Source organism: Schistocerca americana, chromosome 9, assembly GCF_021461395.2.
Source record: "Schistocerca americana isolate TAMUIC-IGC-003095 chromosome 9, iqSchAmer2.1, whole genome shotgun sequence".
In the NCBI taxonomy this organism is placed as follows: domain Eukaryota; kingdom Metazoa; phylum Arthropoda; class Insecta; order Orthoptera; family Acrididae; genus Schistocerca; species Schistocerca americana.
Window position 1 is genome coordinate 98,487,777 of NC_060127.1, and position 25,958 is coordinate 98,513,734.

General features: G+C 46.2%; 1 protein-coding gene across 1 annotated transcript in view; it reads left to right on the top strand.

Annotated features, from left to right (window-relative positions):
- The window catches only part of LOC124550994, an 87,185-nt gene that overhangs the window by 13,220 nt on the left and 48,007 nt on the right, over window positions 1–25,958 (top strand). The window contains exon 3 of the mRNA XM_047125826.1: window positions 24,829–25,001. Coding sequence (XP_046981782.1) covers window positions 24,829–25,001 — 173 coding nt within the window. The remainder of the gene's footprint in view (window positions 1–24,828; window positions 25,002–25,958) is intronic.

Genomic DNA, 25,958 nt, shown 5'->3' on the forward strand with positions numbered 1-25,958 from the left:
ACGTTTCTAGCATTTGGACACTTAGAGACAGCTTTTGATAATGTTGACTGGAATACTCTCATTCAAATTCTAAAGGTGGCAAGGGTAAAATACAGGGAGCGAAAGGCTATTTACAATTTGTACAGAAACCAGATGGCAATTATAAGAGTCGAGGGACACGAAAGGGAAACAGTGGTTGGAAAGGGAGTGAGACAGGGATGTAGCCTCTCCCCCATGTTATTCAATCTGTATATTGAGCAATCAGTAAAGGAAACAAAAGAAAAGTTCGGAGTAGGCATTAAAATCCACGGAGAAGAAATAAAAACATTGAGGTTCGCCGATAACATTGAAATTCTGTCAGAGACAGCAAAGGACTTGGAAGAGCAGTTGAATGGAATGGACAGTGTCTTGAAAGGAGGATATAAGATGAACATCAACCAAAGCAAAACGAGGATAATGGAATGTAGTCGAATTAAGTCGGGTCGGCGTCAGAGGCCACCACGCAAGAAAAATTGCCGTTGGTTGAACTTAACAAATTGTAAGAGGTTGAACGCAGTAGATAGTAATAAGAAGTCGAGGAAAGCTAATCAGATCCGCCTTCCCCAAGCACTCCACTCGCTGCTCTTCGTCTCGCCGACGCTAAAAGCAGCAACACGAATCCAAGTCACTGGAGAATCGCGAGATGTCACAATGGTGGAGGTTTCTCTACTTGGAATGAAATGCACTCATCTTAAAGCTTGCTCGATCCGGTTTACGACGAAGTCGTGCACTCTGGTGACCACAACCCTTCCATCCGGCAGTCTACATCTACATCTACATTTATACTCCACAAACCACCCAACTATGTGTGGCGGAGGGCACTTTACGTGCCACTGTCATTACCTCCCTTTCCTATTCCAGTCGCGTATGGTTCGCGGGAAGAACGACTGCCGGAAAGCCTCCGTGCGCGCTGGAATCTCTCTAATTTTACATTCGTGATCTCCTCGGCAGGTATAAGTAGGGGGAAGCAATATATTCGATACCTCATCCAGAACCGCACCCTCTCGAAACCTGGACAGCAAGCTACACCGCAATGCAGAGCGCCTCTCTTGCAGAGTCTGCCATTTGAGTTTGCTAAACATCTCCGTAACGCTATCACGCTCACCAAATAACCCTGTGACGAAACGCGCCGCTCTTCTTTGGATCTTGTCTATCTCCTCTGTCAACCCGACCTGGTACGGATCCCACACTGATGAGCAATCTCAAGTATAGGTCGAACGAGTGTTTTGTAAGCTTCCTCCTTTGTTGATGGACTACATTTTTTAAGCACTCGCCCAATGAATCTCAATCTGGAACCCGCCTTACCAACAATTAATTTTATATGATCATACCACTTTAAATCGTTCCGTACGCATGCTCCCAGATATTTTACAGAAGTAACTGCTACCAGCGTTTGTTCCGCTATCATATAATCATAAAATAAAGGATCCTTCTTTCTATGTATTCGCAATACATTACATTTGTCTATGTTAAAGGTCAGTTGCCACTCCCTGCACCAAGTGCCTATCCGCTGCAGATCTTCCTGCATTTCGCTGCAATTTTCTAATGCTGCAACTTGTCTGTATACTACAGCATCATCCGCGAAAAGCCGCATGGAACTTCCGACACTATCTACTAGGTCATTTATATATATTGTGAAATGTCCACGCGTGCCGCCAGCGCGTTCTGGCACTGCACGGACCTGGCTCCTCCTGAGTACCAAACTCGCCCACTCACACGACCCTGGAAAACAACGACGTCGCCCCAAAGATAGGGCTCAGTAATAAAACAGAGATAATCAAGAACAGGTGTTTATTCGGACCACAGTAGAGAAATTTAATAACAAAGGAAAAATTCTGTTCAACAAAAAACTATTACAACTTCTGATACGGGCCAGGAACATTGCATAAACGTAGAGAGACATGAAGACTGTGCCACTGATAGTCGCTAAAGACAGAGCTGAGCGTTCGGCATTGTTGGCCGACAGGTACGTCTCGCGGTGTCGATGGAAAGTCGTTGATCCCACTGTGACGGCTTCCGCCCGGGATCTGACTGATGGGCTGCTAAGAACCGGCGCAGTAACTGGCCCAGAGCTCCGGTGCAGCTGACTGCCGACTTGTTGGCTTGCGCCGGGTTATATACTCGGGACACGGAAGATCCAGATCCGCACACGTGACATGGCCGAGGAAATAGGTCCCTGGCTCGGAGGACCTCTGGCGACGATTTTCTTGCCGCCTGTCGTCCTTGTTCGACGCTGGCCGGGGAGGCTACGCCATGCACGTATGCAACCCCGTAATGCTTCAGTGTCTAAGGGGTTGTCGGTCTCTTTAGGCGAACGTAGGGTACATGGCAGCATATTCGTCATTAACATGTAGGAAATAGAACGCCTTCCGTAGAATGTGTAAGTAGCGTGAAGCGCACTTTGAATGTATCCCGATGGCTGAAAGAGCCACGCGCACTTTTAATAAAAAAATGCTATCAGACATTGAAAACAGCGTAAAAGATTTGGTCGCCACCAACGCTAGCCACACAACAAATAAGAGGTTGCGCTGAGTTGGATAATTATTTAATTTATTCATAAGAAAACTCACAAAAGTACATTCATTGTAAAGTAAGTGATAAAAATGGAATGTAATTATTAATATGATCCACGCATTGTACTGGTCAATCAAATATTGAATAAAGTAAAGAGAGCGCGAACACTGTGCATATGTGCAGCTTGCAGCAACATTGCTGAAAACAAGATCTATTCCAGAGCATTTGTTTTAAATAAGAAAAGGACACTAATTATTGGACCTGTGCACATGGAAACGCTATGGATGGGCTAACAAGGAAAACAACACGGTAAATGGCGTAGTTAACTGAGACGCAGCATCGGTACACTGGATAAGATTGGAGGCAAAATTATTTATTCCTTAAAACATTGATGTAATGCATCTATAGACTGCTGTTGCCTGGTAACTAAGTACAATTGCTTGTGAAACGCTATACGTTTCACAACAGACTCGTGTGCCCACGTGGTTCGTGGAGACACAATTTCTACGTACTGTCGCCATATTTTAGTAACATCAAACCACGCAGTCACAAACAATTAATATCTTACAGACGACACATTTGAATAGACACAGCATAATGGCAGAGGGCCAAAGAAGTCTAATAGTAACCCATGTGGATGGTTTCCACTGCGCATAAAGTAATGAGACAAAGAAAATTCACAAAGAAGCAAAAATTGCCAAGATTCGGAAAAGATTAGAATACGTACACATGGAGTTCCAGGCACACAACCAAGAGCTCTTCAACGTATGCAACATCTTTGTACTATGTTCTTCTTACAATCAACGTCAAGTTGGCGTTAGGAATCAAGCTGAAAGTCTGCAAAAGCATTGCATTCCTTGCTGCGACCCAGCAAATAAATCTTTATAAGATGAAATGCGAGACCAAATTCTAAAAGCTCTCCTCTTGCTATGAGACAACGCACAACGCGGTTAAGTCCTCACCCTTCTTCGAAGAGACTTCGGCTGCAAACCCTCGGCGAGCTGGACACAGACTGATCGTCTCACACACTCCAACGTCTCACACGCGATCCCATGGCCAGGAAAACCCAAAGATGAGGCTTCCGCCACCAACCTAACACCGGTAATTTTACCACAAGGGGGGGGGGGGGGGGGGGGGTCGGCAAACCTCTGTGCCTACCTGAAAACTTTGTACGACTACCGCTGTTTCTCTGCAGCAGACTAAACTACCGTATAGCAAGATGAAACTCTCCCACGTTCATTCACTCGCGCGCATGCCATAGAGTTCTGTATCAGTGGAAAGCAAATAAAATGATAATGAAAGGGGACCACAGGACCCTTTCATATGCTTTCCTCCTCTCCGAATTCCCGGTTCGTTTGATGTGGAGGTGTTATTCTAATAAAGTTCCAGAGCCTCTGTAATGCTGTTTGAGTCTGGAGGGGAATACCAAGTGGGCTAAGGCGTAACTGGGAATTTTGAATAATGAAGGAAGCGTATTAGGATAGTCTGAGCAGTTTTCCAAATCCATAGTGTCAAAGTGGCGCAGTGGTTGGAGGAGATCTGGGGTTCGAATCCCGGCCTGGGAATAAATTTTCGTTCTCGCTTCAGTCTGCAAATATACACTACTGGCCATTAAAATTGCTATACCACGAAGATGACGTGCTACAGACACAAAATTTAACCGACAGAAAGAAGATGCTGTGATATGCAAATTATTAGCTTTTCAGAGCATTCACACAAGGTTGGCGCCGGTGGAGACACATACAAAGTGCTGACATGAGGAAAGTTTCCAACAGATTTCTCATACACAAACAGCAGTTGACCGGCGTTGCCTCGTGAAACGTTGTTCTGATGCCTCGTGTAAGGAGGAGAAATGCGTACCATCACGATTCCGACTTTGATAAAGGTCGGATTGTAGCATATCGCGATTATGGTTTATCGTATCGCGACATTGCTGCTCGCGTTGGTCAAGATCCAAAGACTGTTAGCAGAATATGGAATCGGTGGGTTCAGGGGGGTAATACGGAACGCCGTGCTAGATCCCAACGGCCTCGTATCACTAGCAGTCGAAATTGCAAGCATCTTATCCGCATGGCTGTGACGGATGGTGTAGCCACGTCTCGATCACTGAGTCAACTGATGGGGACGTTTGCAAGACAGCAACCATCTGCACGAACAGTTCGACGACGTTTGCAGCAGCGTGGACTATCAGCTCGGAAACCATGGCTGTGGTTACCCTTGACTCTGCATAGAGACAGGAGCGCCTGCGATGGTGTACTCGACGTCGAACCTGGATGCACGAATGGCAAAACGTCATTTTTTCGGATGAACCCAGGTTCTGTTTACAGCATCATGATGGTCGCATCCGTGTTTTGCGACATCGTGGTGAACGCACAATGGAAGCGTGTATTCGTCATCGCAATACTGGCGTATCACCCGGCGCGATGGTGTGGGGTGCCATTGGTTACACGTGTCGGTCACCTGTTGTTCACATTGACGGCACTTTGAACAGTGGACTTTACATTTCAGATGTGTTACGACCCGTGGCTCTACCCTTCATTCGATCCCTGCGAAACCCTACATTTCAGCAGGATAATACACGACTGCATGTTACAGGTCCTGTACAGGCCTTTCTGGATGCAGAAAATGTTCGACTGCTGCCCTGGCCAGCACATTCTCCAGATCTCTCACGAACTAAAAACGTCTGGTCAATGGTAGCCGAGCAACTGGCTTGTCACAATACGCGAGTCACTACTCTTGATGAACTGTGGTATCGTGTTGAAGCTGCATGAACATCTGTACCTGTACACGCCATCTAAGCTGTGTTTGACCCAATGCCCAGGTGTTTTAAGGCCGTTATTATGGCCAGAATAGGTAGTTCTGGGTACCGATTTCTCAGGTTCTATGCACCCAAATTGCGTAAAAATGTAATCACGTGTCAGTTCTGGTATAATATATTTGTTCAATGAATACCCGTGTATCATCTTCTTGGTGTAGCAATTTTAATGGCCAGTACTGTACATCATAGGTTCTTGGGAACTGAAAAAATGTTCGGAACCATATGGTTTCAATTGATTAAAGCATTTACGCTCCAGATCCGGGCAGGATCCCCAGTTCCGCTAGATGCGGAGATGCACTTCTAACACAGTTGCGAGCCGGCCGAAGTGGCCGTGAGGTTAAAGGCGCTGCAGTCTGGAACCGCAAGACCGCTACGGTCGCAGGTTCGAATCCTGCCTCGGGCATGGATGTTCGTGATGTCCTTAGGTTAGTTAGGTTTAACTAGTTCTAAGTTCTAGGGGACTAATGACCTCAGCAGTTGAGTCCCATAGTGCTCAGAGCCATTTGAACCATTTGAACACAGTTGCGGAGCATCTGCAATGCTGTCCTAGTGAGTGAATGCCAAGTGGACTGAGGCATGAATGGGAATTAGGACTGAGGAGAGAGGTGCGCTAAGGTAGTCTGAGCGGTTATCCAAAGTCACTATGCCAGGGTGGCGCAGTGGTCAGCGCATCTGCCTAGTCGGCAGGAGACCCCGGTTTGAATTCCAGGCTCAGTACAAGTGCTTATTGGTCGCTTCGGACTGCACGACTATATAAGCATCAAGAACAAAAATGTTTCATTGTACATACCTTTGTTATACCGTAACAGTGTTTCGACCACACCACATTCAACAGTCGAGTAGTAGGGAGCGACGAGGAGAGAAGAACGCTGATTGTTGTGATGGCGTGGATGGTGTTTTTGTGGATAAACAAACAAATAAAACAGTTCGGTCACTATGTTCTTCGTATCGTGTGAACCGCAGAGAGGCTGTGATTAATACTGAGTAAACTACGAACTGCTCGTTCTTATTTTAGCGTGACAAAACTAGGGTAGATTCTCGTGTGTGCAATGGACGACAATCGGTGCGTCACTGGTGAAAGAATGCTTGTGCGCTATATGAGGTTCGAACATTTAGAGGACTATGCTCAGCTGGGAATAACTACTGAAAAGTATCGTATCACTCATTGAACTTAAACTATTGCCGATAAAGATGCTGACTGTATAATAGGACCCCTAGTTAAGGCTCTCGTAAAAATAGCAGAGGCAAGGTTAGACTAGTGACAGCTCGCATAGACGAGAATGAAACATGAGAACAGCCCAGTACGTGGTAGTGGGACAAGTACCCTCTGCCATTTACTTATCAGTGGTTTGCAGAGTATGGACGAACAAGTAGATTTATATGTCATTAAAAGTTTCATAAGTGGCCTCAAAGATGTACACCCTTATTCTCGCGCAACGAAATTATTACTTCAGTTTCTCTAGTATTTGCACCCATCAGCTTTATGTTCTGTTACTCCCTTCAAGTAATAGTACAAGATGCGCCTGAGAAGGTCGGTGCATGGTCTCCGAAAATTAAGGAAACGTTAGTTACGAACAGCATACCTTCATAGTAGTCATCATTAGGTGCAACACACCTCTGACATCGTTTGTGAAGCTGTTGAAAATTGTCAGTAAACGCTTCTTATGGAATCTCCCGATGTAGCGTGGTCACGCCTTGTTGTATACCCGAAATGCCTGTGAAGCGTAAGCCATTCAGCATTAAGTTAAAGCGAGGAAACAAAAAGAAGTTATATGTAAGTCAGCAGGCTTAATGTAAGTCTGCAGGCTTTCGTGGACGTTGTCACTGAAGTTAAAATGTTCTGGGTTATTACGCCGCGTCATACTTCTTCTAAAAGGATCAATGTTTCGACCCTTCTGCTGGGATCTTCCTTGGGATCTTCCAGTGTCCACTACTGCTAGGAAGAAGTCATATGGCGCCCAATCTGGATAATAAGAAGGTGTTCAAGAACTGCTTGCGTTGAGCGAGAAAGTTGAGCCTGCGGATATCCAACATTACGTGACAATGGCGCTTCGATAGATTCCACAAGAAGTGTTTTTCTGACAGTTTTCAAGAGCTCTACAGCCGTTGTCAGAAGTGTATTGTAGCCAGTGCTGCTTCCTATGAAGACCCGTAAACGTATTTTATTTCTAACTCTTGTTTCCTTTGTTTTTTGAGACCCCTAACCGAACTTTTCAGACACACCTAGTATTATGAGAAATCTGAATAGTTGACGTTGTGCAAGAGATTAAATTTGTCTACCACGAACAGTAATTTATTATTCAAACTTTTTCATGTCTCGTTAATATTAACAACGTCTTCATCCTACCATATGAGTGAACTGCCTGCTTCCCTGAGACCGTCCTCATTATATTCCAAGGTGTTTTGATGTTGCTCTGAGATTTATATGTTGTACTCCCATAGTTGATACTCTAAACTTCTCTAATAATATTTCTTATGATATTAAAAAAATGTTATACCCTGTTACTAATGGATCTTAAACGTACTGCAATCTTTGATAATATTTCTGATTTCATTGCTTGTTATTGTGATGCGTTGTGTCCTGCCTGTTTGTCGCTAGTTTTTGTTAATCTTGCTTCTTGTATTAATTTGTAGCATGCATTTTACATGCTTACGTTTTCTGAATGGATTGTAAAACATTTTGTAATTTTACATTCATCTGTTAATTTTCATTTTATTTTATTGGCGTTTTTATGTAATCTCAATCAAGTTTTATTAGCCTATTGTCACATAATTATTTAATGGCAACTTGTTAGGTTTTATCAAGACTGTCATCTTTGACCTAGAATTTCTTTGATTTATTTTGCTGTACTTGTGTCAATGTCCCATCATATTTTTATCATGTTACAATTTTTGATTTTATATTATCTTGGCAATTATGGTTTCCTGTGGAAACTTCTGTTAAAGCATGTATGGAATATGGTACATCTGCGACAATTTTCGTGAGTATTTTGATCAATTTTAGGTTTTTTCTGTTTTTCGTCTTTCGTTTGGCATTTTCACAGTGTCCACTTTTGTACGTTGTACAGCTGCCTTGCCTTTGATGATGGCTCAAAACCGAAACCGGTAGAAAAATAAATTAACACTATTACAGACAGCAGGGCGTTATGCATTTTTCAAAATTAGTTTTAGTATCTTAGTGGACATTAGTTTCTTTAAAAATACAAAACAAACAAAATACTTCTTTATGATAGATTATTATTTATTCAGGTTTTTGTTAGCGTTGCGTGCTATTTATTGGTAGTGAGTAATTTCCAATTTAAACGTTCATTCTCAAACCACTACATTTCAGGTGTTCTTTACAGCATAATTCCAATGATATACTTATTTGACATCAACGCAATAAGGATGCATATGAAAAAGGCGTACAATCATAATACAGACATTGTACATTCAGCAGAGTGTGCAAATGTATGTGAATTCCTAAGGGACCAAACTGCTGACGTCATCGGTCACTAGACTAACACGCTACTTAAACTAACTTATGCTAAGAACAACACACTCACCCATGCCCGAGGGAGGACTCGAACCTCCGGCGGGAGGGGTCGCGCAGTCCGTGACATGGCGCCTCAAACCGCGCGGCCACTCCGCGCGGTCAGCAGAGTGTAATCTAGCCTGCTGAATGTACTTCCGCGCTATGGTCATACCACATTTTTATATACATCTGTATTATGTAGATGTCATGCAAGCACACTGACGGAAAAAACGCAAAAGCCAGAAGAGCGGTGCGTTGTACACGAAAGATGGTAGAAGTGTTTGTACACCTGATAGACCACGTCTATCCAAATTCCGCGCCAGTCGCATAAGAGTGGTCCCACTAGCGCCATTTTGAGGATGCACATCAGTTTACTTTAGGTACACACTGTCGTCAGCGTGTGATATTATTGGGATTTCCGTCGTGTGGAAGCTGTGAGTACCCTTGGAAAGGGTATATTATATCAACTTAAGAGGTGAGCCCTATTCTTTGAAAACGTTTTATATAATTTACGTAACTGTAAAGATGCGCATCTAGCGCGGACGCTAATACATCGTTTGCGCAGTCAAAGAAACATTTTAACAGAAGCTGAACTGAACGTTCCGCTTTGATCTAAATAAAAGATGACAGTAAAAACCTTTGTAAATCTTCAGATTTTATCGAACTTCTGCTTGTAATGTGAAAGGGTAAAGAAGGTCGTCTTTAAGCCATAAAAGTGAGCGGTCTTGCCAGCGTGCAGACAACATTGTTAATTAATAAAATTAGAGTAATTTATGTTCGATACTGTAAACCGGCAAGTTATTGTTATGAAGGGGTTGATTGGTGCAAGAATTGTCTCGAAGGAAGGAGAAAAGTAATGACTGTAATTTGTGACAAAAAAACGAGAACCAAGAAGCTAACGCAGGACAGGCTGAAATCTGATCACACCATACAGTTAGAAAATTACTTATGTAAGTTACACTGTTTATAAATAAGCCCTAATTGCTTGTGAGGATTATTTGAATATATTTAGTGTTTACCAGATTTCTTATTCTATTCTTTTCCTTCATTTTTTTTCTACCTCCACATCATGTTATTTTTATAAATGTCAAACAGCCTTTACTACAGCAGACCTGGTCGTAGACAGAAGGCCGCTCCTTGTCTTCTACACAACTCATAGCTGCCCCATTTATTAATATCATTTGCAAATGCAAATTTTTTTATTGTTCATTGTTAAAAGTCCCTTAGGTAATTATAAAATTCATACTGATTGTTGGGTTGGCAGGAGAGCGAACACCGTGTTACTAGAGGAGGCCGAAATGCACGCCGATTTAACTCACGCAGGCGGGCGTGAGGAGGGAAGAACTATACTGATGTGAGGTCCGGAACATGACAAGGAATGAGAATTGAGAAAGCGGACGTAATTAGTTTCATACTTAACTTTACTCCATTAATGATGAACGTCGCTCTTGATGGTACATGATTCACAATATTATCTGTTCAGATTATAGTAACTGAATATGGCGTCTTGCTAGGTCGTAGCAAATGACGTAGCTGAAGGCTATGCTAAACTGTCGTCTCTGTAAATGAGAGCGGATGTAAATAGTGAACCATCGCTAGCAAAGTCGGCTGTACAACTGGGGCGAGTGCTGGGGAGTCTCTCTAGACTAGACCTGCCGTGTGGCGGCGCTCGGTCTGCAATCACTGATAGTGGCGACAGGCGTGTCCGACGTATACTAACGGACCGCGGCCGATTTAAAGGCTACCACCTAGCAAGTGTGGTGACACCACGCTGATTACGTAAGTAAATCCGGGTTGTCCTTTTCCGAATAATAGAAGCCTTTGCGTAATCGAAAACTAGCCTCCTTCTGACAACGATCAGGAGCCGACCAGATGACGGACGTCTTCGACAGCTTTCGTGTTTCCTGTGTCAAAGCTGTGCCAAACTGGGAACACGACATTCTAGTACGAAAGGCAATATATATATATATATATATATATATATATATATATATATATATATATATATATATATATAATTATCAGACTAAAATTGAAAAAAATTGAAATATATTTAACTTATTTTTTTTCCTTTATCACACTAGAAGCGTTAGTTACATCTGAGACACGTCATGGTGACTTGACGTTAGTGAAGCCTGCCTTTAGGGTGACTAAGGCCTGTTATCAACACCTCACTGAGTTTGAACGAGGTTGTTTAATAGGGATATGAGAAGCTGGATGTTCTTTCAGGATTTTGCAGAAAGACTTGGCAGGAACGTAGCCACTGTACATGGCTGCTGGCAGCTGTGATCACGAGAATGTGCGGTTGCAAGAGGACCGTACTCCAGAAGGTGACGTGGCACTGCCGAGAGGGAAGACCGTCGTGTTCGGTGTGTGGCTCTGGCGCATCGTACTGCACCTGGGGCGACAATCTCAGCAGCCCTTGTCATGACAGAGACACAACCAACACTTACAGATTAGTTACTTCAAGGGCAGCTCAGAGCCAGGCGCTCCGTATCCTACATTCCACAGACCCCAAAAATACCATCATTTGCGGCTTAAGTGGTGTCAACTCAGACAGAGCCCCACTTTCCTGTGCAAGTCTTATACAAATGAAACGCGGCAGGTTCCCTGGAGGTCGCCCGTTAACGACTGTTAATCGTCAAAGATAACTATACAGCATTACTCACTTCCTTATATGATTAGTGGGTCCTAATTTGTAAGTTTGTTAGATATTAGTTGCAGCTAATTACAATTTAGTTGATTGTGAGCTACAGATATACTCTAATTACAAAGGGCAGCTAATTCTTACAAGTATTGGTATTTAATTTCTAAGATATATATATATGGTGAGTTGACGTTAGTGAATCCTGCCTTTAGGGTGACAAAGGTACCGTTATCACTGAGTTTGAACGAGGTATATATATACAGGGTCAGTCACCTAACATTACCGCTAGATATATTTCGTAAACCACATCAAATGCAGACGAATCGATTCCACAGACCGAACGTGAGGAGAGGGGCTAGTGTAATTGTTTAATACAAACCATAAAAAAATGCACGGAAGTATGTTTTTTAACACAAATCTACGTTTTTTTTAATGGAATCCCGTTTGTTTTGCTAGCACATCTGAACATATAAACAAATACGTAATCAGTGCCGTTTGTTGCATTGTAAAATGTTAATTACATCCGGAGATATTGTAACCTAAAGTTGACGCTTGAGTACCACACCTCCGCTGTTCGATTGTGTGTATCGGAGAGCACCGGATTACGTAGGGATCCAAAGGGAACGGTGATGGACCTTAGGTACAGAAGAGACTGGAACAGCACATTACGTCCACATGCTAACACCTTTTTATTGGTCTTTTTCATGTGCATTACCTTGAGGGGTGAGGTACACGTACACACGTGGTTTCCGTTTTCAGTTACGGAGGGGAATAGAGTGTGTCCCGACATCTCAAGCCAATAGATGTTCAATGTGGTGGCCATCAATTGCTGCACACAATTGCTAATCTCTGGCGTAATGAATGTCGTACACGCCGCAGTACATCTGGTGTAATGTCGCCGCAGGCTGCCACAATAAGTTGTTTCATATCTTCTGGGGTTGTAGGCACATCATGGTACACATTCTCCTTTAACGTACCCCACAGAAAGATGTCCAGACGTGTAAGATCAGGAGAACGGGCTGGCCAATTTATGCGTCCTTCACGTCCAATGAAACGCCCGTCGAACATCCTGTCAAGGGTCAGCCTAGTGTTAATTGCGGAATGTGCAGGTGCACCATCATGCTGATACCACATACATCGACGCGTTTCCAGTGGGACATTTTCGAGCAACGTTGGCAGATCATTCTGTAGAAACGCGATGGATGTTGCAGCTGTTTGGGCCCCTGCAATGAAGTGAGGACCAATGAGGTGGTCGCCAATGATTCCGCACCATACATTTACAGTCCACGGTCGCTGTCGCTCTACCTGTCTGAGCCAGCGAGGATTGTCCACGGACCAGTAATGCATGTTCCGTAGATTCACTGCCCCGTGGTTTGTGAAACCCGCTTCATCGGTAAACAGGTAGAACTGCAACGCATTCTCTGTTAATGCCCATTGACAGAATTGCACTCGATGATTAAAGTCATCACCATGTAATTGCCATGAAACGGGTGAAAGCGGTGACGATGCAGTATGCGCATGACACTACTTTGACTCAGTCCACCGGCTCTCGCAATGTCCCGTGTACTCATGTGTGGGTTCATGGCAACAGCAGCTAACACACCAACTGCACACGCTTCTCCTGTGACGGGCCTGTTACGGACCCGTTTGCGTGCTACGACATACCTGTTGCATACAGTTGGCGGTAGATGTTTTGCAATGTGCGGCACGTTGGATGCTCTCTGTCCGGGTACCGTTCTGCATACACCCTGCAGGCTTCAGCTGCATTTCGTCGACACTCGCCATAGATGAGTATCATCTCAGCCTTTTCAGAGTTCGAATACACCATGGTCACAGTTCCTACAACACTATCACAGACGTCTGGTAACACGGTGTACTACAGTTGGTCTGCGTGCGGAGACGAATGCAGAATAACAATAGCAGCAAGCGCTATATGCGGACACTGCTACAACTAGACCAAACCACAACAGTGCACTACAGCCACACTCGTAAACACGCTCGTCATCGTAAACATGTCCCTTCAGATGCTGCTCGCCGACCGTGGCCCGTGTTTGTTACAACACGCAACTGAACGTCGGAGGTTTCAAGCGTCAACTTTAGGATACAATATCTCCGGATGTAATTAACATTTTACAATGCAACAAACGGCACTGATTACGTATTTGTTTATATGTTCAGATCTACTAACAAAACTAACTTGGTTCCAGTTAAAAAAACGTAGTTTTTGTTAAAAAACACACTTCCGTGCATTTTTGTATGGTTTGTATTAAACAATTACACTAGCCCCTCTGCTCACGTTCGGTCTGTGGAACCGGTTCGTCAGTATTTGATGTGGTTTAGGAAATATATCCAGCGGTAACGTTAGGTGACTCACCCTGTATATATATATACCTATTTTATTGCCTGCCCCATCGAGCTTATCCCGATGGGCATGCCCCTGACACTGGGCAGGCCAAGATGTTATTCGCTGCAGGTTCCTAATACTAATTTCCTAATCTAATTCTATTCGCTGCAGGTTCCTAATACTAATTTCCTAATCTAATTCCTACTAACTAGTTCTAACCTAAGTCCATTCCGGTGCTTCGTCTACTCCGTGATATTATTCCCCACTCCCCCTAGTCCCGCACGTTGCGGATTCCAGACTACTAAGGTCGGCCTATCCACTCGCAGGCGGTATAGGAGTAGGGCGCGTGTTTGGTGTTAGAATATCTTCAGTTTTACTTTAATTTGTGTTAATTTATTTCTCTCAGGTATTCCTTTAACACTTTTCGGGATACCTCGTCTACTAGTTTGTTAAGAGTTTGAAAAGTGTCTTGTTGTCTTATGAGGTAGTATGCGTCATGGTCAGGTAGTTGGTCACGTAGTGTGGAAGCAAAAGGGGACACTCGTAAATCCCGTGATCGGGAGTACCCTCCAGTTCACCACATTCACACGCGGGTGTGGCCCTTTTCCCGAAGCAACTTAAGTATGTCGAGTAAGGCCCATCTGCAGTGAGAAAATGGATCAGCCCTATGGTGGGTTCAAAGTATTTCATTTTTAATCGTTCCCTAGTGTTCGGAATAAGTTCATATGTCCTAAGTCCTGTTTCAACCGTCTCCCATAGTTCTTGCCACAGTTGTTCAACCCTTTGCCGAATCTCACCCTTGTCCCTTGCCCCAGTGCCTAAAATTTCCTCTATTTCGTAACATTTCCTTTCTTGACCCAGAACCACGCAGCCTGCTCTCTAATTTTGATGTCCAAGGGGCAGAGCCCCATTCTGACCAATAAAGCTCCCCCTGGTGATGACCTGTAAGTCCCCACAGACTGTCACACCTCAACAGCCATGCATCTCACCAGCGTGCAGCACACCTCGAGATATAGGCTTTTTTTGGAGGCTTGTACCATCCGGGGAAATTAAACCAAGATCCCCATTCCCTGTGACACACAACGTTCAACCACCACTGCTATGGTGGTCGCTGAAGCATTCCCCGGAGCCTACGGTGACAGGGGACTGCCGGCGCTTACCAGTCCCCAGCTCAGAAAACCCGGGATCGCCAACCCATACCCAGCAAACGAATGTGGAGCCCCTGAAGGCCCTCACAATTCTATTATTAATCCCAGAATCACGGCTGCCAACAAGCAAATTACTGAGAAGACACAATCTCATAATAAGTCATTTCTAAACAGCGCTTTCCAAAATCCACAATATGGCGATAATGATCCTCATGTACTAGGGCATGTTCTTGTCCTGTCACATTCTTTGGAGCACAGGCATTGTCGTACAGGGTGTCCGAAAAGTCTTTCCCTGATTACATAAATTGATAACTCAGACTAGAAGTAAGATACAAATACAAAACTGGTGTCTAATTGTTTATAAACTATCAAAGTTTTTTTACACATCAGTAAATTTCCACATGAGCTCCCTTGGTAGGACGTAGCACATCTAGGCGATATTCAATTTCCGTCCACACATTAGCCAACATCACTGGAGGGATCGATTCAACGACTGTAGTTATGCGTTGCCGCAGGGTTTCAAGATCTGGTACACGTGTTCGATAGACCTCGTCCTTGACATAACCCTATAAAATGAAGTCTAATGGGGTTATGTTAGGAGAGCGTGGAGGCCAAACCGTTGGCCCATCAGGATCAATTCATCGCCCAGGAAAGGTCATATCGAGATAGGCACGGACGTCCAAACCCCAATGAGGCGGTGCACCGTCTTGCTCAAACAAGACATCGGGGTGATACTGAAGCAGCTGAAGAACAGCATACAGTTGCAACATGTCCAGATACACTGCAGATGTGATGGTAGCCTCAGCGAAGAAGAATGGCCCAATAATTCGATCGTGCAATAGCGCGCACCAAACATTCACCTTTGGACCGCCTCTGGTGCACTCCATGCCCTCGCCAGGGGGTTGTGAACCTCAAATGCGCACATTATGGCGACTCACTACTCCACTGACAAAAAAGGTCGCTTCGTCGGAAAAGGTAATTCGTCTGAGATAAGCATCATCGTCCTCAATACGTGATAGCATATCGACCGCAAAGTCATATCGACGTGTACTGTCATTGGGCAACAAGGCCTGAACGATTTGCACTTTGTATGCACGAAACTATAAACGTTTGTGTAAAATGTCACGGAGAGAGCTTTCTGGCATCTGTAATTCACGTGAGGTCCTGCGCACCGATTTCTTCGGACTTCGCAGAAAAGACTGCCTTACAGCTTCGACCCTGTCTGCTGAGGTTCTTGGTCGAGCAGACCTCGGAAGGTCAGCAACCGAACCTGTGTTCTTGAACCTCTCATACCAGGCTTTAATGCTCTTGACATCAGGTGGATTCCTTCCACAAGTTTTCTGGTACCACAGGACACACTGTGCCTTCTCCTGATTGGTTAACATGGCTTCTTGGGCACTTCCCCTCATCCACAACCTACGCGCTGCGATCCTAAAACCTTGATAGTTGTAAACAATTCGTCACAAGTTTCATATTTGTTTCTTACTTCTAGCCTGAATTTATGTAATCAGGGAAAGACTTTTCGGACATCCTGTATTTCAACAGAGACCAGTCAGTTTTCGAAAATGTGTCAGCAGAACCGCATACCACCCTTAATTTACGCTGGAGGATGATGGTTCAGATGGCTCTGAGCACTATGGGACTTAATTGCTCTGGTCATCAGTCCCCTAGAACAGGACTACTTTAACCTAACTAACCTAAGGACATCACACATCCATGCCCGAGGCAGGATTCGAACCTGCAACCGTAGTGGTCGCGTGGTTCCAGACTGTAGCGCCTAGAACCTCTCGGCCACTCTGGACGGCTACGCTGGAGGAGCTCACTCTCAGTCATCTCTTATGACCTGGGCACCTGTAAAAGGAAAACATTAAAATTTGTGAAAGGACAAGTTGGGTTTAGCTTTAACAATTCTGTTCCACAAAATACTGGGATGTGCTGAAAAATAGTGTCTCCGAATTTTTTATGTGAAAATTCTTATAGCTTTTTGAATAAAAGAAAATTTAGTAACATTCTGCATCTTTATTCTTCATGTCTGTGTATTTCTTTCTCTACTTACTCGCCTTGGCAATGGCCTTGCCGCAGTGGATACACCGGTTCCCGTGAGATCCCCGAAGTTAAGCGCTGTCGGGAGTGGTCGGCACTTGGATGGGTGACCATCCAGGCTGCCATGCGCTGTTGCCATATTTCGGGGTGCACTCAGCCTCGTGATGCCAACTGAGGAGCTACTCGACCGAATAGTAGCGGCTTCGGTCAAGAATACCACCGTAACGACCGGGAGAGCAGTGTGCTGACCGCACGTTCCTCCTATCCGCATCTTTCACTGAGGATGACATGGTGGTCGGATGGTCCCGGTAGGCCACTCGTGGCCTGAAGACGGAGTGCTTTTTTTTATGTACTCGCCTTGGGAACGACCACATTTCTCTCCACGAGAGACCAGTTTGGTGTTACCGTCGCGAAAGTGTTCTTCAACTTTTTGAAATACACTCCTGGAAATGGAAAAAAGAACACATTGACACCGGTGTGTCAGACCCGCCATACTTGCTCCGGACACTGCGAGAGGGCTGTACAAGCAATGATCACACGCACGGCACAGCGGACACACCAGGAACCGCGGTGTTGGCCGTCGAATGGCGCTAGCTGCGCAGCATTTGTGCACCGCCGCCGTCAGTGTCAGCCAGTTTGCCGTCGCATACGGAGCTCCATCGCAGTCTTTAACACTGGTAGCATGCCGCGACAGCGTGGACGTGAACCGTATGTGCAGTTGACGGACTTTGAGCGAGGGCGTATAGTGGGCATGCGGGAGGCCGGGTGGACGTACCGCCGAATTGCTCAACACGTGGGGCGTGAGGTCTCCACAGTACATCGATGTTGTCGCCAGTGGTCGGCGGAAGGTGCACGTGCCCGTCGACCTGGGACCGGACCGCAGCGACGCACGGTTGCACGCCAAGACCGTAGGATCCTACGCAGTGCCGTAGGGGACCGCACCGCCACTTCCCAGCAAATTAGGGACACTGTTGCTCCTGGGGTATCGGCGAGGACCATTCGCAACCGTCTCCATGAAGCTGGGCTACGGTCCCGCATGCCGTTAGGCCGTCTTCCGCGCACGCCCCAACATCGTGCAGCCCGCCTCCAGTGGTGTCGCGACAGGCGTGAATGGAGGGACGAATGGAGACGTGTCGTCTTCAGCGATGAGAGTCGCTTCTGCCTTGGTGCCAATGATGGTCGTATGCGTGTTTGGCGCCGTGCAGGTGAGCGCCACAATCAGGACTGCATACGACCGAGGCACACAGGGCCAACACCCGGCAACATGGTGTGGGGAGCGATCTCCTACACTGGCCGTACACCACTGGTGATCGTCGAGGGGACACTGAATAGTGCACGGTACATCCAAACCGTCATCGAACCCATCGTTCTACCATTCCTAGACCGGCAAGGGAACTTGCTGTTCCAACAGGACAATGCACGTCCGCATGTATCCCGTGCCACCCAACGTGCTCTAGAAGGTGTAAGTCAACTACCCTGGCCAGCAAGATCTCCGGATCTGTCCCCCATTGAGCATGTTTGGGACTGTATGAAGCGTCGTCTCACGCGGTCTGCACGTCCAGCACGAACGCTGGTCCAACTGAGGCGCCAGGTGGAAATGGCATGGCAAGCCGTTCCACAGGACTACATCCAGCATCTCTACGATCGTCTCCATGGGAGAATAGCAGCGTGCATTGCTGCGAAAGGTGGATATACACTGTACTAGTGCCGACATTGTGCATGCTCTGTTGCCTGTGTCTATGTGCCTGTGGTTCTGTCAGTGTGATCATGTGATGTATCTGACCCCAGGAATGTGTCAATAAAGTTTCCCCTTCCTGGGACAATGAATTCATGGTGTTCTTATTTCAATTTCCAGGAGTGTAGATGAATATACGAGGCGTGTTTTTAAAGTAAGTACCGTTTTGAAATTAAAAAAAAGACGTGCTAAGATATCTCGATAATTTTATTTTTACGTCAAAGCCTGTACCTTAATCTACGCACTGACGCCATTATAGTCTGATTCTTCCTTTTTACGTTGTGCACTGAGTGTTTAAGATGCCTCCGATAATCGTGAGTCCTGCCGGCTGTGAAGTACTGGCTGTTATAAGATTTCTTAGTGCTAAAGGCCTAAAAGCGATCTACACTCCTGGAAATTGAAATAAGAACACCGTGAATTCATTGTCCCAGGAAGGGGAAACTTTATTGACACATTCCTGGGGTCAGATACATCACATGATCACACTGACAGAACCACAGGCACATAGACACAGGCAACAGAGCATGCACAATGTCGGCACTAGTACAGTGTATATCCACCTTTCGCAGCAATGTAGGCTGCTATTCTCCCATGGAGACGATCGTAGAGATGCTGGATGTAGTCCTGTGGAACGGCTTGCCATGCCATTTCCACCTGGCGCCTCAGTTGGACCAGCGTTCGTGCTGGACGTGCAGACCGCGTGAGACGACGCTTCATCCAGTCCCAAACATGCTCAATGGGGGACAGATCCGGAGATATTGCTGGCCAGGGTAGTTGACTTACACCTTCTAGAGCACGTTGGGTGGCACGGGATACATGCGGACGCGCATTGTCCTGTTGGAACAGCAAGTTCCCTTGCCGTTCTAGGTATGGTAGAACGATGGGTTCGATGACGGTTTGGATGCACCGTGCACTATTCAGTGTCCCCTCGACGATCACCAGTGGTGTACGGCCAGTGTAGGAGATCGCTCCCCACACCATGTTGCCGGGTGTTGGCCCTGTGTGCCTCGGTCGTATGCAGTCCTGATTGTGGCGCTCACCTGCACGGCGCCAAACACGCATACGACCATCATTGGCACCAAGGCAGAAGCGACTCTCATCGCTGAAGACGACACGTCTCCATTCGTCCCTCCATTCACGCCTGTCGCGACACCACTGGAGGCGGGCTGCACGATGTTGGGGCGTGAGCGGAAGACGGCCTAACGGTGTGCGGGACCGTAGCCCAGCTTCATGGAGACGGTTGCAAATGGTCCTCGCCGATACCCCAGGAGCAACAGTGTCCCTAATTTGCTGGGAAGTGGCGGTGCGGTCCCCTACGGCACTGCGTAGGATCCTACGGTCTTGGCGTGCATCCGTGCGTCGCTGCGGTCCGGTCCCAGGTCGACGGGCACGTGCACCTTCCGCCGACCACTGGCGACAACATCGATGTACTGTGGAGACCTCACGCCCCACGTGTTGAGCAATTCGGCGGTACGTCCACCCGGCCTCCCGCATGCCCACTATACGCCCTCGCTCAAAGTCCGTCAACTGCACATACGGTTCACGTCCACGCTGTCGCGGCATGCTGCCAGTGTTAAAGACTGCGATGGAGCTCCGTATGCGACGGCAAACTGGCTGACACTGACGGCGGCGGTGCACAAATGCTGCGCAGCTAGCGCCATTCGACGGCCAACACCGCGGTTCCTGGTGTGTCCGCTGACCTGTGCGTGTGATCATTGCTTGTACAGCCCTCTCGCAGTGTCCGGAGCAAGTATGGTGGGTCTGACACACCGGTGTCAATGTGTTCTTTTTTCCATTTCCAGGAGTGTATATTCATCGTGAGATCTGCGCAGTTTACGGAGAAAACATTATGAGTGATGGAATGGTAAGAAAGTGAGTGATAGCAATTAAAGATGGCGGCACAAATGTGCATGATGAAGAACGGAGTGGGCGTCCTTCGGTCGTTAATGAAAGTTTAGTGCAGGAAGTGGACTATAAGGTGAGAGGAAACAGGCGCTTTAGGCCTACGATTTCGTCGTTGCGGGATGACTTTCCTAATGTTTCTCGTAGTGTTTCGTATAGCACTGTGACCGAGCACTTCAATTGCCGAAAATTGTACGCACGTTGCGTACCGAAAATGTCGACGGATGTGCACAAAACCAAACGTTTAGACGGTGCATTGACTTTCCTTGAGCGGTACCACAACGACGGTGATGATTTCTTAAGCCAAATTGTTACGGGCGATGGAACGTGGGTGGCCTACGTCACACCAGAATCAAAGCAACAGTCCACGGAAGTTGAGCAAGGGCATCGTTTTGCTGCGAAACAATGCCCGTCCGCTCGTGGCGAATCAGACCGAAGGTCACATCTTTTCGATGGGAAACTCTAGATCATCCTCCGTACAGCCCCGATCTTGCGCCCAGTGACTACCATCTGTTCCTGCACTTGAAGAAACACCTGGGCTGTCAGCGTCTTCAAGACGATGACGAAGTCAAAACAGTGGTGATGCAGTGCTTAACAAGTCGGGGGGAGACTTCTATGAGGGGGGGGGGGGGTATTCAAAAACTGGTACAACGTTATGAGAAGTCCCTCAATATTGACGGAAATTATGTAGAAAGGTAGATTAAGGTACAGGCTTTCATGTAGAAATAAAATTATTGAGATATCTTAGCACGACTTTTTTTTTTATTTCAGAACGGTACTTACTCAAAAAACACGCCTCGTAGGATGGCGCAATGTCCGGACTGTATGGAGGATGATCGACGAGAGCGAACTCGAGGCGCTGGATCGCTTCAGCGTCCATGTGTGGTCTGTCAGGAGAGGTTGCCCTGTGTCTGGACGATCTCTTAGAATTCGAAACACGATTGCAGCACTCTGTTTCTCACGCACTGATAAAGTTACGTCACACACCGCCGTCTTACACCCTACAGTTGTGAGCCCTCTAGCGTCAGAGGGCTGCAAATATGTGGACGTGAAGCGTAAAGATGAAGAATGTTTTATTTTCAAAGCGTTGAGAGTTTCACACTAACAATCCGGAGGCATCACTTCTAAGCATGCTAAAACGTCGTGTTTACGTGCAAACCGGTGACAAGTGAAATAATAAGTACAGAGGGTTTGCAAGATATTACTGATCAACAGTTTAACCCAAAGGACACAGTATTTACACAAAAATTTTGTACAAGTGTATCATATTCACAAGTCAGAAAATACATTACACAATACCTTTCTAATTGAATTAGGTGCAAACAAGAATTTCTTATAACTTCTCTCCTAACTGTAAGCTCTTCAATAGTAAAAGGTAAAATCAGTTTCATTTAACCAGGACACTTGAAAAATAAAGGTGAAATAAGTTTCTTTTGAACAGGATACACAAGTAAAATAAAATATATTACGCAAATCCTTTCTGATTGAATTACTTGCAAACAAGAACTTCTCATAACTTCTATACTAACTGTAACAACTTCAATAATAAAAGGTAAAATCAGTTTCATTTGACAAAGGGCACTTGAATAATAAAGGTGAAGTAAGTTTCTCTTAAATAGGTCACCTGGGCAATCGAAATAGGACAATTCACATAATTTCCGATTTCCGCTTCCCATCAAGTATTTATCTTTAACATGTACATAGGTTCAACTCCCGCTGCACATAAGGTATAATTCAGAAAACTAGTCTCCTTCCTTTATGGTTTTGAAGGTAAATACACTACTGGCGATTAAAATTGCTACGCCGAGAAGAAATGCAGATGATAAACGGCCACACATAGGGCCAATATATTATACTAGAACTGACATGTGATTACATTTTCACGCAATTTCGTTGCATAGATCCTGAGAAATCAGTACCCAGAACAACCACCTCTGGCCGTAATAACGGCCTTGATACGTCTGGACATTGAGTCAAACAGAGTTTGGATGGCGTGTACAGGTACAGCTGCCCATGCAGTTTCAACACGGTACCACAGTTCATCAAGAGTAGTGACTGACGTTTTCTGACGAGCCAGTTGCTAGGCCTCCATTGACCAACCGTTTTCAATTGGTGAGAGATATGGAGAATGTGCTGGCCAGGGCAGCAGTCGAACATTTTCTGTATTCAGAAAGGCCCTTACAGGACATGCAACATGCGGTCGTGCATTATCCTGCTGAAGTGTAGGGTTTCACAGGATCGAATGAAGGGTAGAGCCACGGGTCGTAACACATCTGAAATGTAACGTCCACTGTTCAAAGTGCCGGGAATGCGAATAAGAGGTGAGCGAGACGTGTAACCAATGGCACCCCTATACCATCACGCCGGGTGATACGCCAGTATGGCGATGACGAATACACGCTTCCAATGTCCGTTCACCGCGATGTCGCCAAACACGGATGCGACCATCATGATTCCGTAAACAGAACCTGGATTCATCCGAAAAAATGACGTTTTGCCATTCGTGCACCCAGGTTCGTCGTTGAGTACACCATCGCAGGCGCTCCTGTCTGTGATGCAGCGTCCAGGGTAGCCGCACCAATGGTCTCCGAGCTGATAGTCCAGGCTGCTGCAAACATCGTCGAACTTTCGTGAAGATGGTCGTTTTCTTGCCAACGTCCCCATCTGTTGACTCAGCGATCGAGACGTGGCTGCACGATCCGTTACAGCAATGCGGATAAGATGCCCGTCATCTCGGCTGCTAGTGATACGAGGCCGTTGGGATCCAGTACGGCGTTCCGTATTACCCTCCTGAACCCACCGATTCCATATTTTGCTAACAGTCATTCGATCTCGACCAACGCGAGCAGCAATGTCGCGATATGATAAATCGCAATCGTGATAGGCTACAATCAGACCTTTATCAAAGTCGGAAACGTGATGGTACGCATTTCTCCTCCTTACACGAGACATCACTACAACGTTTCACCAGGCAACGCTGGTCAACTGCTGTTTGTGTATGAGAAGTCGGTTGGAAACTTTTCTCATGGCAGCACGTTATAGGTGTCACCACCGGCACCAACCTTGGGTGAATACTCTGAAAAGATAATCACTTGCATATCACAGCATCTTCTCCTGCCGGTTAAATTTCGCGTCTGTAGCACGTCATCTTCGTGGTGTAGCAATTTTAATGGCCAGTAGTGTATATAAGGAGTATAGAAAACGGAACAGGCGCCTTGGCGTCCCAATGTAGAGGAAACTTAACTGAATGCAAGATCCCCACTCACTGCAACCCGAAGAACTCAGTGGCCGCCGTATCGGTTGCCATGTTCCCCGCGGCCAAAAGAACCTCCCGTTCCCTCTGGTATTGGTCGGCCAAGGCGTCGTACTCCGGACATCGATATAGACATGGACTAGGTGGCGGCTGCAGTGCTGAAACAGAATAGCACAAACACACAGCCACAGTGAAAAGAAACAATGTTAACAGCCCCTAGAATATATTAAGATAAAATTCTGCAAAGAGAGATCACATCAAGACAAAGGCAAATTAAAAATGGTTAAGAGCATTATCTGTAGACTTCAAATTTCAAAATACGTAAAACTGCCCCAGCACAAACAGGCTAGTTTTAAAAGGGCAACGATGAGACAAAGCATAATATTATTACACCAGTACGTCGCAGTTCCAATACAATATTGACACTCATAAGAAAGAAGCTAGTGAAAACACGGGTAGGTCTGATTGTAAAACTAGAAAGCTTGAATGTCTACTTATTCAATAGACAGCTGCGTGGTACATAATTCAACCCCAATAGCCAAAATGAATAGCACATTGCTCAGCGTCCTGTGTAGAAGACCATGACCCAGTCACGCCTCAAGAACTTGCAATAAGAGGCCCGCTTCCGCATTCCGAGCCACACACACCGGTCAAATCCAGCTAACTCCACGCAAACACTAGTTTCACTCTCTGAGCAGCGACACGTACCGGCCGTTCCGAAGGCAAACCCAGTCTGCCCGCCACCCCACTAGCACCACCACCGGCCAAAAAGGCAAAGATCCGGGTGAATCGAACGGAGAAAGCAACTGGCTCCGGCGTATCACATCCCTTCTTACAATCAAATTTCAGGATTTCATTTGTTACACCAGCTGATTGCGATTTGGTTTTAAAGGTCTAACATCACGGAGTGGAACGTGGAAACGCTGACGTCGGACGATCAGAGGCGTCCTGTCCTCTCCAAATTACTGCGCACCCTTCGGCACATCACAAAAGCCATACGCCTAGGCAGAAAATGCGCCGGGCGCCAAAAATGGAATTTTCTCCAGCAGCACTTGAACAAAACAGGTGAGATACATGCGATTGCAGTCTTTCTCGGCGTATTCCACTGATGAATTATTCTCGGGTTATGGGAGGGAGTTGACACACTTCGCCAGAAGATGATGGGTACGAAACTCATTGAAACGTTGCCACAAGACGACACCACCACTCGGCTGAAAACACGAGGAGAATTCATCAGCAAAACAGGTGAGTCTTTATTTGTAAGTAAGTTCTTTGGGAATGCAGGTTTTCTCGGTGAATTTCAGTGGCGAAACTTTTCGAGGTATCAACCGAATCGCGCGCCTTCGCTGGAAGATGACGAGTTAGAAATTCGCAATGTGCGAAAATTTCATCCAATATGGTATCCATGGCCCGCCCGGTTGGCCGTGCGGTATAACGCACGACTTTCTGGGCAGGAAGGAGCGCCTGGTCCCGGCACGAATCCGCCCGGAGGATTTGTGTTGAAGTCCGGTGAACCGGCCAGTATGTGGATAGTTTTTAGGCGGTTTTCCATCTGCCTCGGAGAATGCGGGCTGGTTCCCCTTATTCCGCGATTGCTGCGCAAACAAGTTCTCCGTGTACGCTTACACCACCATTACTCTACCACGGAAACATATGGGTTACACTCGTCTGGTGTGAGACGTTCCCTGGGGGATCCACCGGGGGCCGAATCGCACAATAACTCTGGGTTCGGTTTGGGGCGGCGGAGGGGGGACGTGGTCTGCGGTAGTCGTCGTGGGGTTGTGGACCACTCGGGTAACGGCGGGGACGGAGCCTCTCCATCATTTCTAGGTCCCCGGTTAACATACAATACAATACATACAATGGTATCCATACATATTATAAAAAACTATGTGCAACTGTACGCATGTACACTGATCAGGCAGAACATTATGACCATATACGTAATAGCCAGTGTGTCCACATTGGCACGGATAAAAGCCGCGACGCGTCGTGACATGGAAGCAATGATGCCTTGGTAGG